The sequence below is a fragment of the Lepidochelys kempii genome, chromosome 7 (assembly GCF_965140285.1).
Source record: "Lepidochelys kempii isolate rLepKem1 chromosome 7, rLepKem1.hap1, whole genome shotgun sequence".
Lineage (NCBI taxonomy): Eukaryota > Metazoa > Chordata > Testudines > Cheloniidae > Lepidochelys > Lepidochelys kempii.
The window spans coordinates 96739253-96752313 of NC_136386.1; the positions used below are offsets into that span (position 1 = coordinate 96739253).

Consider the following 13061-nt stretch of genomic DNA (forward strand, 5'->3'; position numbering starts at 1 on the left):
CTCCTCAGAGGGGGTATTCTTTGGGAATCACCTGAAGTGGTGCACCCACAGGCACACTACTCAAAAAAGGAGAGGTTATTCACGTTGTGCAGTAACTGGAATTCTTCAAGATGTGTGTCCTTTAGGGTGCTCCTCTACCCTCCCTCCTTCCCCTCTGCTTCAGAGTCTCCATTGTGAGACTTTGCAATGGAGGAGGAACTGAAGGCAGTTTGCCCACATTGCCCCATGTAACCTCAGTGCAGGTCATGAAAATGTATGGGGTGCTTGCCTGGGTCAAATGGGCACTGTTACCCAAAATCTCCAGTCAAAGAAAGGCATGAGCTCACCTGAAGTGGAACACTCACAGTGACACACATCTTGAAGATCTCCAGTTACTGCACAACATGAGTAACCTCTTCATCAAAATGCTAGTGGTAACAGGTGGCCCACTCCCTGGGTCTCATAGCTCTGGTTCATTAGAGGTCAGAACTTCAAAAGTCATCTTCCATACCAGGAGGAAGTACATGTTTGCTTTCTTGTACAACTCATTACCAAATAACTCTCATTTTCTCAGTCCCTCTTTGCCTGCACTTGTGTTCAGAGTTGCATTCAGTTACTGCTCCCTACGTATCTTTTTACATCAGCTTTTTGTGGTGAGAAATAGGGGAGTTAGTGATTGTCTGCCAGTTCCTTAGCTAAGTGCTGACTATTTTCTTTAATACTCTTTTTGTCTTTTAAAGCACTAACCAGCGATCTGCACAGGGAGCTGTAAATGAGGTATTTCAGTGGCTCAAAACTTAGAATTGTAAAATTCTGATCTGTTTGGCATCAAAGACTGAAGTCCAATTAAGCGTGTCTTAATACAGCCGTATGTATGTCTGGAGGATAAGATTTATGTCATGATTTTTTGTTTAGCTTGTACAGTTGAAGAAAGAAGAATGTATAGTTTAAATTAAAAATACCAACAATTGGTACAGAATTTATTATTTGTTTTTTTTATTTTTAGACTTACACTTTATATTTTATGGACCTTTTGGCTAAGGAGCTGCAGAAAATTTCTTGCAACCACCTTACTCTTCCCATCTTTCAGCTGGCTGAGGTTATTGCTCACGATGTTGTGGAAAGTAAAAGTCTGTCTGATCTCTACCATCTTCGGTTTGTATAAGTTACTTGCTTTGGCTAAATGGGAGATGTTTATGAAAAGCCAAACCAGCCCCCTCCATTTTGTACACTGATCCTCAATTACACTATGTAAACCATCCCTTTTATGATTTACATTGTTTTACCTTGTTCATGATTTTAAAATTGATTTGTTCTCTTTATTAACATACAGAATGTTTAACAATATTCAGTATGGTTTGTTCTTTCTTTTCTCTCATGAAATCCAGTAAGGGTACCTATATTATTATGTGCTATGTCCCAAAGTAAGTGTTTACAGGATTAGACAAATCTCCAAATGAAAAGTGTTTGTAGTTCTGTTAACACTGAAGAATTAGGAAACAACTTCATTTTTTTAAAAAGAGACATACTAGTTAAATAGTTTAACATAGTTTGAAGCCAAGCATCCCTGCTTGCACCCCCACGATGTATTGAGTAGTTGTGTCTTTCTCTCTAACTGCTATACTCAGATTTGCATGCACAGTTGAAGCAACAATTCTCTTTTTAAGGGGTACATTTTCAGATGGCAAAAATTCTCAGCTCCCCACTTTTTTTTATGCTTCTGTTAAGAGCATAAAATCTGTTAGGGATCTAGCATGTTAAAGGTTAAAAACTTTCTCCAAAATGTATTGAATTTTTTCCAGATTTAAACTTCACAGAATTCTGTTGTTATTGGCTATATTAGTCAAAGTTACCAAAAAAAAAAAATTGAAAGCATAAAAATACACTTTTTCAGAAATTTTGTTTCGATCAAGCAATATTTTCATTTTTGTGATCATTATGCACACTAATCTTTTTATTTTCACAGAATCTCCCTGATATGTTCAGATATAAAATTGAGTCAGGCATTCTCATATCATGAGAAAGCAGTTGGAGAAGCATACATTAACGAAGTGGAACAGGCAAAGTATGTGTTCTTATCGCAATGCACTTTGTGTAGCTTTTTTGTTTTCACAGAATCATAGGACCGGTAGGGACCTGGAGAAGTCATCTAGTCATCTGGTAACATGGAAACTATGCAGCGCATTATAAAGTTAGAATGATAATAATTTTATTTTTAAAACACCATTTCCTAGCACCACTTTTAATATACTTGTGACACAGCACAACATTGTCTATGAAGCATTTCACACAAATTTACAGAATTACTGTCATAAATCTGTGTAGTATAATAACACTTCAGATTAAAGATATTTTAAACAATATTTTTAATTTCCTTCCCTCCCCTCTGCCACTACAATTTAGGTATAGACAAGAGATTGCATTAAAAAATGGGGAAAATGTGCAACCTAAGGAGGAGGAAAGAAATGGATTATCTGAATGTACCAAATCACATAATAATGGATATAAGAACTCACTTACTGCAAAGGAAAAGGTTATTTAATTCAATTCCACACGTGCTATATTGAACAAAGTTTCTATTTTCACTGTGTTTTTTCTAGACAGATTATGATACACTATTGATTTCAATCAGTTACAGTTTTCAACTGTAGGAACCATATTTCTTGAATCTTAGATGTTCTTTAAAATTGTATGCTACTTAGGTTCCTCTGACCTAGGTTACCAGCATGTGAGCTGATGTGAGTTGAAGTTGCTCATCATGAAGAACTGATGCAGAGCAAGAAGAACGGAGCTGTATTTAAAGCCACTGACTGCTGCTCTTTCCAGTATCTGGCAGTGATATTGTTTCTCTAAGGCTAGCCCAGCTCAACAGCAAAGATCGAGGAACAGGAAAAGGAGCTCCCATCTCTAATATCACTCTTCTCTTCTTTCTTTTCCCTCCACTGACATCACTAGATACTGTTTTCACTCCCCCTGCAAGCAGCTCTGAAGAGATACATTCCAGCTCTAATTCTCCTCTCCCCTAACTTTAGTCTTACAAAATAATCCCATGTTTTCTTGTTGCTTTCTTCCACTCGTCTCTTCATTTGCATTTCATTCCTCTTTTTCCCTGTATTACTTCATTATCTTCCTCTCCCTCTGCTCCCACGAGTTCTTCCCTCTTATTAATGACTTCCTCCTCAACCCGCTCATTTAACTCTCACATATTCTTCTCCTGTTTCTCTCTTAGTTCTGGACAAAATAAGTTAACTTCTCCCATCTTAGTTTTGTTTCCAGACAGTACAGGATCTAAATTATTTTCACTACCCAAAAGTCAGTTACAGTATTGCATTTATCTTATACATTTGTTATGCAAATTCTTTTTGTGTTCTGTGAAGTCCAAATGCCCCAGTAAATACGTTTTCTACTATAGTTTAAGTTCTAATTTCTAGGTTATAAAACAGTCAGATGAATATGAGGTTTAATATTAAGTAGGATTTTCAATATTAATTTGGATTAATTTTCTGAAAGACTGTAATAATTTAAAGTTTTATTATTTTTCAGATTTTGGAGTTAGATGCAGTAACTGGAAAAGGGTTGAGTGGACTTTCTTTCCCATACCTGTGGATTGACAAAGCTGAAGTACTAATTCAGCTGGGTTTATATCAACCAGCAAGGCTACTCCTTTCAGAGGCACACAGTGCAACACAGGTCAATCAGAAATAATTCAAGCCTGTAAAAACAAAATGTTTAGCATGATTAAAATGTCACTTATGTTAATAGTAGTCAAAATGCAAAAACACTGTCCAAAGGCTGGAAAATTACCTCTTGGAGTTTAAATTTATATACTCTCAGTTTTACAAGGTTTATATCATATACTTAAAGCTACAAAATCCTTAAAAGAACACTGAAGTTACTTTAAAAAAGACTACATTCATTAGAAACCTAGATCTTGTATTTAAAAGAACTTAAAAGAAACCCAAACATTTGAAAGTATGGAGATTCAGAGTTATGACACCCAAAAACTTTAACTCTTACCCTCTAGAGGTTGTTCTTACAGCTGAGGGGGCATAGGATGGAGCATGCAATGCACCCTGTGAAGTAGTGGCAGTATGCTCCTCTAGTACTACTGGAAGCAATGTATCAATCCAGGATCTGTTTATTTAGCTATTGTGCGGGAGTTCAATATTTGCTCTTGAGAGATGTGACCTGCCCCTACTCATCTCGGTGTGTGTGATAACTCTGAAACCTAGTTATGGCAATATGAAGTCAATATTGCTAATTGTTTCACTGCTGGTCTTTTTTTAAAATAAAAGAAAGAAACATCCAGTTATGCAGGAATAGTGTGTGCGCAGGGGTGGGGGTGTGACTTATAATTTTGGGCAGAGCTTAAGTACAGTGCTACCATGCACTCACCAGTCTGACCCCTGCCAATTCAATATGTAAAGGATCTGCATGAAAGATATCTTTAAGTCCTGTCTTGTTACATCCTGCTGCTCTCCAGTGTGCAGTGTGGTTTTCTCCTCATGAAGATCATGTTAATCTGTCATAGTTGTTTCTGCCCTTCATCATCATTTCAAATAAGTCTTTATATTTTTAGACAAATACAAATATCAACTATTATTTTTAATCATATTTTAAACAAATATTTTTTCTTTTACATACAGCATGAATTTAGTATTGGGCAGTGAACAAAGTCCAGTGAAATGAAAAAATATCTTGTTATATCATAAAAGATACTGGGCCAGGTTCACAACTGATATAAATCAGCAGGGCTTTATTGAAGTCAGTGGAGAAATGCTGATTGAGACCAGCTGAGGATATGACCCATTGAAACTCTTCTCTGTGATCACATTTCTTCTGCCTCAGATTCTGACAGCAGAACGTATAATATCTAATAAAAGGGAAAAAGAGGATTTATTTTACCTACGGTATAGAAGAATCCACTTGGGGAGATAAAGGAAAATAGGCAATAGTTTGGAAATAGAAAATATGCTTAAAATGAGCTGGCAAATTTTTGTAGCCTGAAAAACAATTAGGAAGTAGCATGAATGCTAAAGAGCAAATTCTTCTGCCAGATACATGCACAAAACTGTCACTGATTTTGTGCTTCAGTGCCTATCCCAGTATTTGTCTTTAAATGTTACTAGGACAAGGTAGAGTCTCTGCTTTTAAATATATCTGAAATATCTTTTTTCCCCCTAGGAAATGAATGACATACATGCAGTGTCAAGATGCTTGTACCTTCTTGCTGTAGTGGCTAACCTGGAAAAGAACCATGGGCAAGCTAAGGCACTTCTTGAGAAGGCACAACTGATAGGAGGAAATGAACAGTTTTGGTACAATAGCACTCTGAGTCTCATACAGGCAGTTCTAGAGGAAGATAAGGAAGGAAAAGAGAGAGTGGTAAGAAAATAAAATGGATATTGTTCCCTTTCTCGGTACAGTCTACACAGGAAACTGTTCCAGAATAGTTCTTCTTGATTAACTCCATGTGTGGATGCTCTTATTCTGGAATAAGAGTGCTGTATTCTCAAGAGTGTCCACACATGTAGCTAATCAGGAATAGTTAATCAGCTTTAAATTCACACCCTATCTAATTCTGGATTTACTGTCATGTGTAGACAAGCCTTCACTCTGTGAGTAGTCTTATTTAACCCAGTGTGGCTAGTGGTGGAGTAATGTGCTACTCAACGAGCATAAGGGCATCAGAATCTGTCCCTAGGTGAATATTTATAGATTAATTAAATCAGTATAGTTAATTAAATGTAGTCCTGTCTATACTGTTACTTTTTAAAATTCTGAGCAAATTGTACAAGATAAGTTCCATAATCTTGGAGAATATTAGGAAAAAATAACAAAGATTTTCTTCTCAATTGTGTGTTCTAAAATAATGGTTAACGTATATAGAAATATAAAAAGACAGTTACATATATTATAATGTTATCTGCAGGCATGCAAAATTTTGCAAAAAACTGTGAAGGTGTTTAGATCTACATTAGAGGAGAGACCGAACAGAAAGTCTGACCTGGGTTTTATAATTGCATCCCTTGAAGCCAGGTAACTTTTTATATAATTAATTATATATATATATGCATTATGTCTGTAGTATTTGGTTTTGGGGGGATATGATACTAGCTATATATGTTATGTTTAGTAAAGAAGCTTCTTTACTTTCGATGTAAATTTTGAAATTATAAAGTCGTTTGCCTTTGCTATGGACATTCTGTTATCAGAGTGTTTTATACAATTTACTATTCCCTGAGTGTATCCGTCATGTGTTTTTTTTGTCCAGCTACTACTTTGTAACTATATTGTGTTTTTCCTCCAAGAAGCTAAAAACACCTTAAAGACATTGTCTCATACATCATGTTATATTTTTTATACACTTGGTTAATATTTCTAGTAGAATCAGGAATCACAAGTCCTAACACCCAATGTCCTGATGTAATCCATAGGCCTTGCTTCTTTCCTTCTGCCAGTTTTGTCATTTAAATTATTATATATGAGTCACAGGTCGGTTTTTTTTTATAGACATCAGTGTGCTGTTTAATAACCATGTGCCACAAAGTGTTATGGTAGCCACAAGCCATCAAGTAATGATGCCCAAAAGATTCACATTCTAGAATTTTTCCTCTGAGGAAGGTTGTCAGTCTGAGAGAACATTTTTTGAATAAAAGCAAATTTCAAAACATCCCCATTGGAATGAAGGACTGAGTTCTTAGCTTAATGATGCCATTTTCCTCATTGGGAAGCAAATAACAGCTTACACTAGGGACACTACTGTCCCTTCTCAAATTCTCCATGGCAGTGCTGGTCTATTCTAGCTGAGAGTAAGAAATAACCTATTTTATGACTTTTCGATAGGAATATGGATGTCATTTATCATTCAACCCAACTTTACTTCAGTATTTTCTATGCATGCTTAAGTGTGTTTTCTTTAGTTGACTTCTTCTGATGGTGTTAATTTTTAACGCCTAATTCTCCTTTCCTAATTTTATATATTGCATGTAGCCCAGCTGGAAGTTTGCTTCCCAGTGCTGGTAGATAGATATGCATTAGCTCTGTTTAAACTAGTAGATTAAAATAGCAGGGCAGCTGCAGCAACCCAGGTGGTGGCTCAGGCTCACAGCCCAAGTACAAGCCCGCATACCCCTCAGGTAGCTAGACATTCAGTTTTACTGCTATTTTGAGTGTGTTTGAGCTAGCATATCCGTCTATGAGAGCTGAAATGCACCCTCCCAGCTGCTGCGTAGAGATACCCTTGTGAACCTTATGTTTTTATATAGTTTGCCCTACCTGCCCGAGGCTGATGTGTTTGAACTAACAAAAGTAATAGTCTAAAATCGGAAATATAGTTTATTATGACTACTTTTGGAATGTGCTACCAAGCACTATAATCTAAGTTAGAGGGATCCAGGAAGAAGCCCTTTGCCCTGTGAATTTAAACCCTGAAACAGAGCATACATCTACATTTGAGCTGGGAGGTGTGATTCCCTGCTCACATAGATGTACCCATGCTCGTTCTGCTAGAGCAAGCATGCTAAAAATAGCAGTGTAGCCAGGATAGCCTGAGCAGCAGCTCAGGCTAAGGACCCAAATGGAAATCCACTTGGACCCCCTGGGAACTTACGCTGGATAAAAGCTTGAGCTGATGCCCATGCTACTACCCAGGCTACACTGCTATTTTTAGTGAACTAGCTTAAGCAGAGTAAGTGCAGGTATGTCCACCCAAGCTGGGATTCACATCTCCCAACTCAAATGTAGACATACCATAAGGGTTAATTTGGTGATAGTGAAACCCATATTTATTTTACCCTCTGTTATATATTTTAAATCACGTTCCTTGAAAGGTGTTGTTTGAGATGTTAAAGTATGAATTTGGGTGGGTAGGAAGAGGAGGGATGTCCGTAATATTCAGATCAATAAAAAAAATTTCCAAAGTTCAGTAGCTTTTGGATTATATGGGCAAGATATAATGGACCTATTAACTGGGTCCTTTTCTTACTTGAATTTTTTTCAGCTAAGAAGACTATACAAAACTATCAGCAAAGCCGTCCCTTGGGTGGGGCGAATTGGGGCGACTGCTCCACGCCCAGCACTTTGGGGGTCCCGTGGGCCGGTGCAATTGGCCGGCGTGGTGAGTCCCGGAAGAGACAAATCCACCACTCCCGCCCTGGACCCTGCACCCCCCTAAGGACAGCCCTGTCTATCAGACTAAGGGCTGTCTCTTTTCATTTTACCGTTCATATAGACACAAAGATATTAAGGTCAGAAGGGACCATTATGATCATCTAGTCTGACCTGCACAATGCAGGCCATAGAGTCTCATCCATCCACTCCTGCAATAAACCTCTCACCTATGTCTGAGCTAGTGAAGTCCTCAAATCATGGTTTAAAGACTTCAAGGTGCAGAGAATCCTCCAGCAAGTGACCCGAGCCCCATGCTGCAGAGGAAGGCAAGAAACCCCCAGGGCCTCTTCCAATCTACCCTGGAGGAAAATTCCTTCTCGACCCCAAATACGACAATTAGCTGAACTCTGAGCATGTGGGCAAGATTCACCAGCCAGATACCCAGGAAAGAATTCTCTATAGTAACTCAGTTCCTACCCCATCTAACATCCCATCACAGGCCATTGGGCCTATTTACCATGAATAGTAAACGATCAATTAATTGCCAAAATCATGTTATCCCATCATACACTCTCCTCCATAAATTTATCGAGTTTAATCTTGAAGCCAGATAGGTCTTTTGCCCCCACTGCTTCCCTTGGAAGGCTATTCCAGAACTTCACTCCTCTGATGGTTAGAAACCTTCATCTAATTTCAAGTCTAAACTTCCCAATGGCCAGTTTATATCCATTTGTTCTTGTGTCCACATTGGTACTGAGCTTAAATAATTCCTCTCCCTCTCCGGTATTTATCCCTCTGATATATTTATAGAGAGCAATCATATCTCCCCTCAACTTTCTTTTGGTTAGGCTAAACAAGCCAAGCTCCTTGAGTCTCCTTTCATAAGACAGGTTTTCCATTCCTCGGGTCATCCTAGTAGCCCTTCTCTTTACCTGTTCCTGTTTGAATTCATCCTTCTTAAACATGGGAGACCAGAACTGCACATAGTATTCCAGATGAGGTCTCACCAGTGCCTTGTATAAGTACTAACACCTCCTTATCTCTAATGGAAATACCTCACCTGATGCATCCCAAGACCGCATTAGCTTTTTTCACAGCCATATCACATTGGTGGCTCATAGTCATCCTGTGGTCAACCAATACTACAAGTTCTTCTCCTCCTCTGTTACTTCTAATTGATGCGTCCCCAGCTTATAACTAAAATTCTTGTTATTAATCCCTAAATGCATGACGTTACACTTCTCACTATTAAATTTCATCCTATTACTATTACTCCAGTTTACAAGGTCATCCAGATCCTCCTGTATGATATCCCGGTCCTTCTTTAAATTGGCAATACCTCTCAGCTTTGTATCATCCGCAAACTTTATTAGCACACTCCCACTTTTTGTGCCGAGGTCAGTAATGAAAAGATTGGTCCCAAAACCGATCTCTGAGGAACTTCACTGGTAACCTCCCTCCAGTCTGACAGTTCACCTTTCAGTATGACCCACCGTAGTCTCCCCTTTAACCAATTCCTTATCCACCTTTCAATTTTCATATTGATCCCCATCTTTTCCAATTTAACTAATAATTCCCCATGTGGCACCGTATCAAATGCCTTACTGAAATTGAGGTAAATTAGATCCACCGCGTTTCCTTTGTCTAAAAAATCTGTTACCTTCTCAAAGAAGGAGATCAGGTTGGTTTGGCATGATCTACCTTTTGTAAAACCATGTTGTATTTTGTCCCATTTACCTCAATGTCCTTAACTACTTTCTCCTTCAAAATTTTTTCCAAGACCTTGCATACTACAGATGTCAAACTAACAGGCCAGTAGTTACCCAGATCACTTTTTTTTTTTTCCTTTCTTAAAACTAGGAACTATGTTAGCAATTCTCCAGTCATACGGTACAATCCCTGAGTTTACAGATTCATTAAAAATTCTTGCTAATGGGCTTGCAACTTCATGTGCCAATTCCTTTCATATTCTTGGATGAAGGTTATCTGGGCCCCCCGATTTAGTCCCATTAAGCTGTTCAAGTTTCGCTTCTACCTCAGATATGGTAATATCTACCTCCATATCCTCATTCCCATTTGTCATGCTACCATTATCCCTAAGATCCTCTTTAGCCTTATTAAAGACTGAGGCAAAGTATTTGTTTAGATATTGGGCCATGCCTAGATTATCCTTAACTTCCACTCCATCCTCAGTGTTTAGCGGTCCCACTTCTTCTTTCTTTGTTTTCTTCTTATTTATATGGCTATAGAACCTTTTACTGTTGGTTTTAATTCCCTTTGCAAGGTACAACTCTACTTGACTTTTAGCCTTTCTCACTTTATCCCTACATGTTCTGACTTCAATAAGGTAGCTTTCCTTGCTGATCCTTCCCACTCCCTGAATGCTTTCTGCTTTTTCTTAATCACCTCTCTGAGATGCTTACTCATCCAGCTTGGTCTACAACTCCTGCCTATGAATTTTTTCCCCTTTCTTGGGATGCAGGCTTCCGATAGCTTCTACAGCTTTGATTTGAAGTAATCCCAGGCCTCCTCTGCTTTTAGTTCCATAAATTCTTCAGTCCTATCCACTTCCCTAACTAATTTTACTTAATTTTTGAAAGTCAGCCCTTTTGAAATCAAAAACCCTAGTCGCAGATTTATTTTTGTTTATCCTTCTGTTCAGTTTGAACTGAATTAGCTCATGATCACTTGAACCAAAGTTGTCCCCTACAACCATTTCTTCTATGAGTCCTCGCTACTCAGCAAAACCAAATCTAAAATGGCATCCCCTCGAGTCGGTTCAGCAACTACTTGATGAAGGAATCCATCAGCTATCGCATCTAGGAAAATCTGAGCCCTATTATTATTACTAGCACTTGTCCTCCAGTCTATATCTGGGAAGTTAGTCTCCCATGATCACACAGTTTCCATTGGTATTTACTTCATTAAAAACATTAAAGAGGTCTCTATCCATATCCAAATTAGATCCCAGCGGTCTGTAGCACACCCCAAGTACTATCACAGGGGAGGCTCTAGTAGTTTTCTTCCCCAATGTTATTTTTGCCCAGATGGACTCTGTCTTATCCATTCCATCGCTTCTTATTTCTTTACATTCTACCTCATCATTGATATACAATGCTACTCCACCACCTTTACCTTTTATTTCTCTTTCCTAAACAGCATATGTAATTGTCTCCTTTTCCTTATAATTACAGAATCACTCCAGTAGTTTTTATTTTAACTGAATATGGACTTCTTAATTTAGCTATCTTTTAAATGACTGCTTAGGCCTAGGTAAATGTATTAAATGAATATGGATCTAATAATTGCACCATGGCATCACTCATATGGTGTTGAAACATTGTTTCTGAAAATCATGTTTTGTATATTCTATTTTAAAACTACATCTAATTGTTAAAGCATATTAAGATATATAAAGAATTAGAAGGGGTCCTCCTCCATATCCATTACAAACAGAAAAATGGAAAAGGAGGCAGAAAGAAAAATAATACATCAGTTTTTGGACACAAATATGAGGTTGATACTTGAACTGTTTATCAGAATTCTTAATCCCATGCTAGCATATATTCTATTATTCTCCAAAGGAGAACACTTATTCAAATAAAATATGCCCAAAATTTCATGAAGGTTAATGCTGAGTCCTCTCAGTTATCAAGTATGCTACAGGAACCATATGACAAATTAATTCAAATTGAAGAGGACTTCCTTCGTTATGGATATAAAGATCATAGTGCTGAGATCCTGCTGGAACGTGCAAATATTCACAGGTAAACTTACACATTTGCTGGAAATGTTTATTACACCTTATTTAAAATACTCATCAGGTGCTGATTTAGAGTAAGATTTCAGCTGTCTGGGAAAAAGTGCATGAGGGTTAATAATATCACCTACTTCTATATCCTGATTTTGGATTCACATTGTCATTCTTGATGTAATATATCAACAAATATTCTGTAAAATCAAGGATTTACTGTTCCTATGCATGTAGCAGCTGTTCTCACAAGATTTATGGTTATGTGTTCTACCTTTGAGGTCAGAATAAAGCACCAAGGATTCTTTCTATTTTAGGGCCATTTGATTGCTGAACCAGCACCCTTGGCATAAGTTAAAGTAGCCACAGGATTCCTTTCATTGATGTCTCTTGAACAATTCCCTATGGTCTGCTGTTATGGCTAGAGATTGCCAGAGCACAGTGTGCTCCAACTTCCAGCTTTCCCCAGGACACCCCATTCAGAGACTGGGAGAATGGGAAGAATAAAGCCAGCTACGCTAGCCTTATGCCACGGGGGCATACCTTCTGGCAGAAGACTCTCCAGCTATCCATTTAGGGCAGCTTTAAGTCCTCTTTATGTTGCAGAAGGGACTTAACCTGTTCCAAGAATAAGGCCTTTAAAAAATTAATGCTTAAATATTTACTTTTTGTATTTGAGTCTTAAACAATATACATAAACAATGCAAGTTAGTTGTTCATTGAGCATTTTGAATATTTATAGCATTATAGAAGTAATAATCTTTTATACTACTACTCTTGTAAAACTCTGTTTTGCTTTTTTACAGAACAATTGCAACACATACAGAAGATGAAGAAGAAAAACATAGTTGTTATCTAGATGCATACAAGTTAGCTCAGAGAGCAGTATATGAAGAAGAAGAAGTGTTTAACAATATCTGGAGCTTGCTTCCACTTCACGAGGTAAATGGGATACTTTTACTGTATGCGAGATCTGTTCAATTAGGATTATTATTAATTGTATTACAGAAATTCCTGCAATCCCCATCTGAGATGGTGCCCCATTGTGGCAGGCAGGGAACAAAGTGAGAAACAATCTCTGCCCAAAGGAGTTTAGATTCTAAATAGACAAGGCATAAAAAAGATGGAAGGAAAAATGGAGACACAGAGAGATGAGATGATTTGTCTAAAGCAGGGGTGGGCAAACCTTTTGATCTGAGGGCCGCATAGGGTTTTGGAA

The 13061-nt window shown here is 37.8% G+C and overlaps 1 protein-coding gene across 10 annotated transcripts in view; it reads left to right on the forward strand.

The window, feature by feature from the left end:
- Positions 1–13061, forward strand: part of CFAP46 (cilia and flagella associated protein 46) — a 141051-nt gene that overhangs the window by 88268 nt on the left and 39722 nt on the right. For 9 of the 10 annotated variants that reach the window (XR_012160032.2, XM_073353952.2, XM_073353954.2 and 6 more), the window contains 8 exons: positions 986–1134; positions 1946–2044; positions 2383–2512; positions 3523–3669; positions 5164–5364; positions 5912–6018; positions 11676–11858; positions 12649–12784. Coding sequence is in view for 9 of the 10 variants with exons in the window: in XM_073353952.2 (XP_073210053.1) it covers positions 986–1134; positions 1946–2044; positions 2383–2512; positions 3523–3669; positions 5164–5364; positions 5912–6018; positions 11676–11858; positions 12649–12784 (1152 nt within the window). In the remaining variant the exon portion in view is untranslated. The remainder of the gene's footprint in view (positions 1–985; positions 1135–1945; positions 2045–2382; positions 2513–3522; positions 3670–5163; positions 5365–5911; positions 6019–11675; positions 11859–12648; positions 12785–13061) is intronic. The other variant, XM_073353955.2, reaches the window with a different exon arrangement.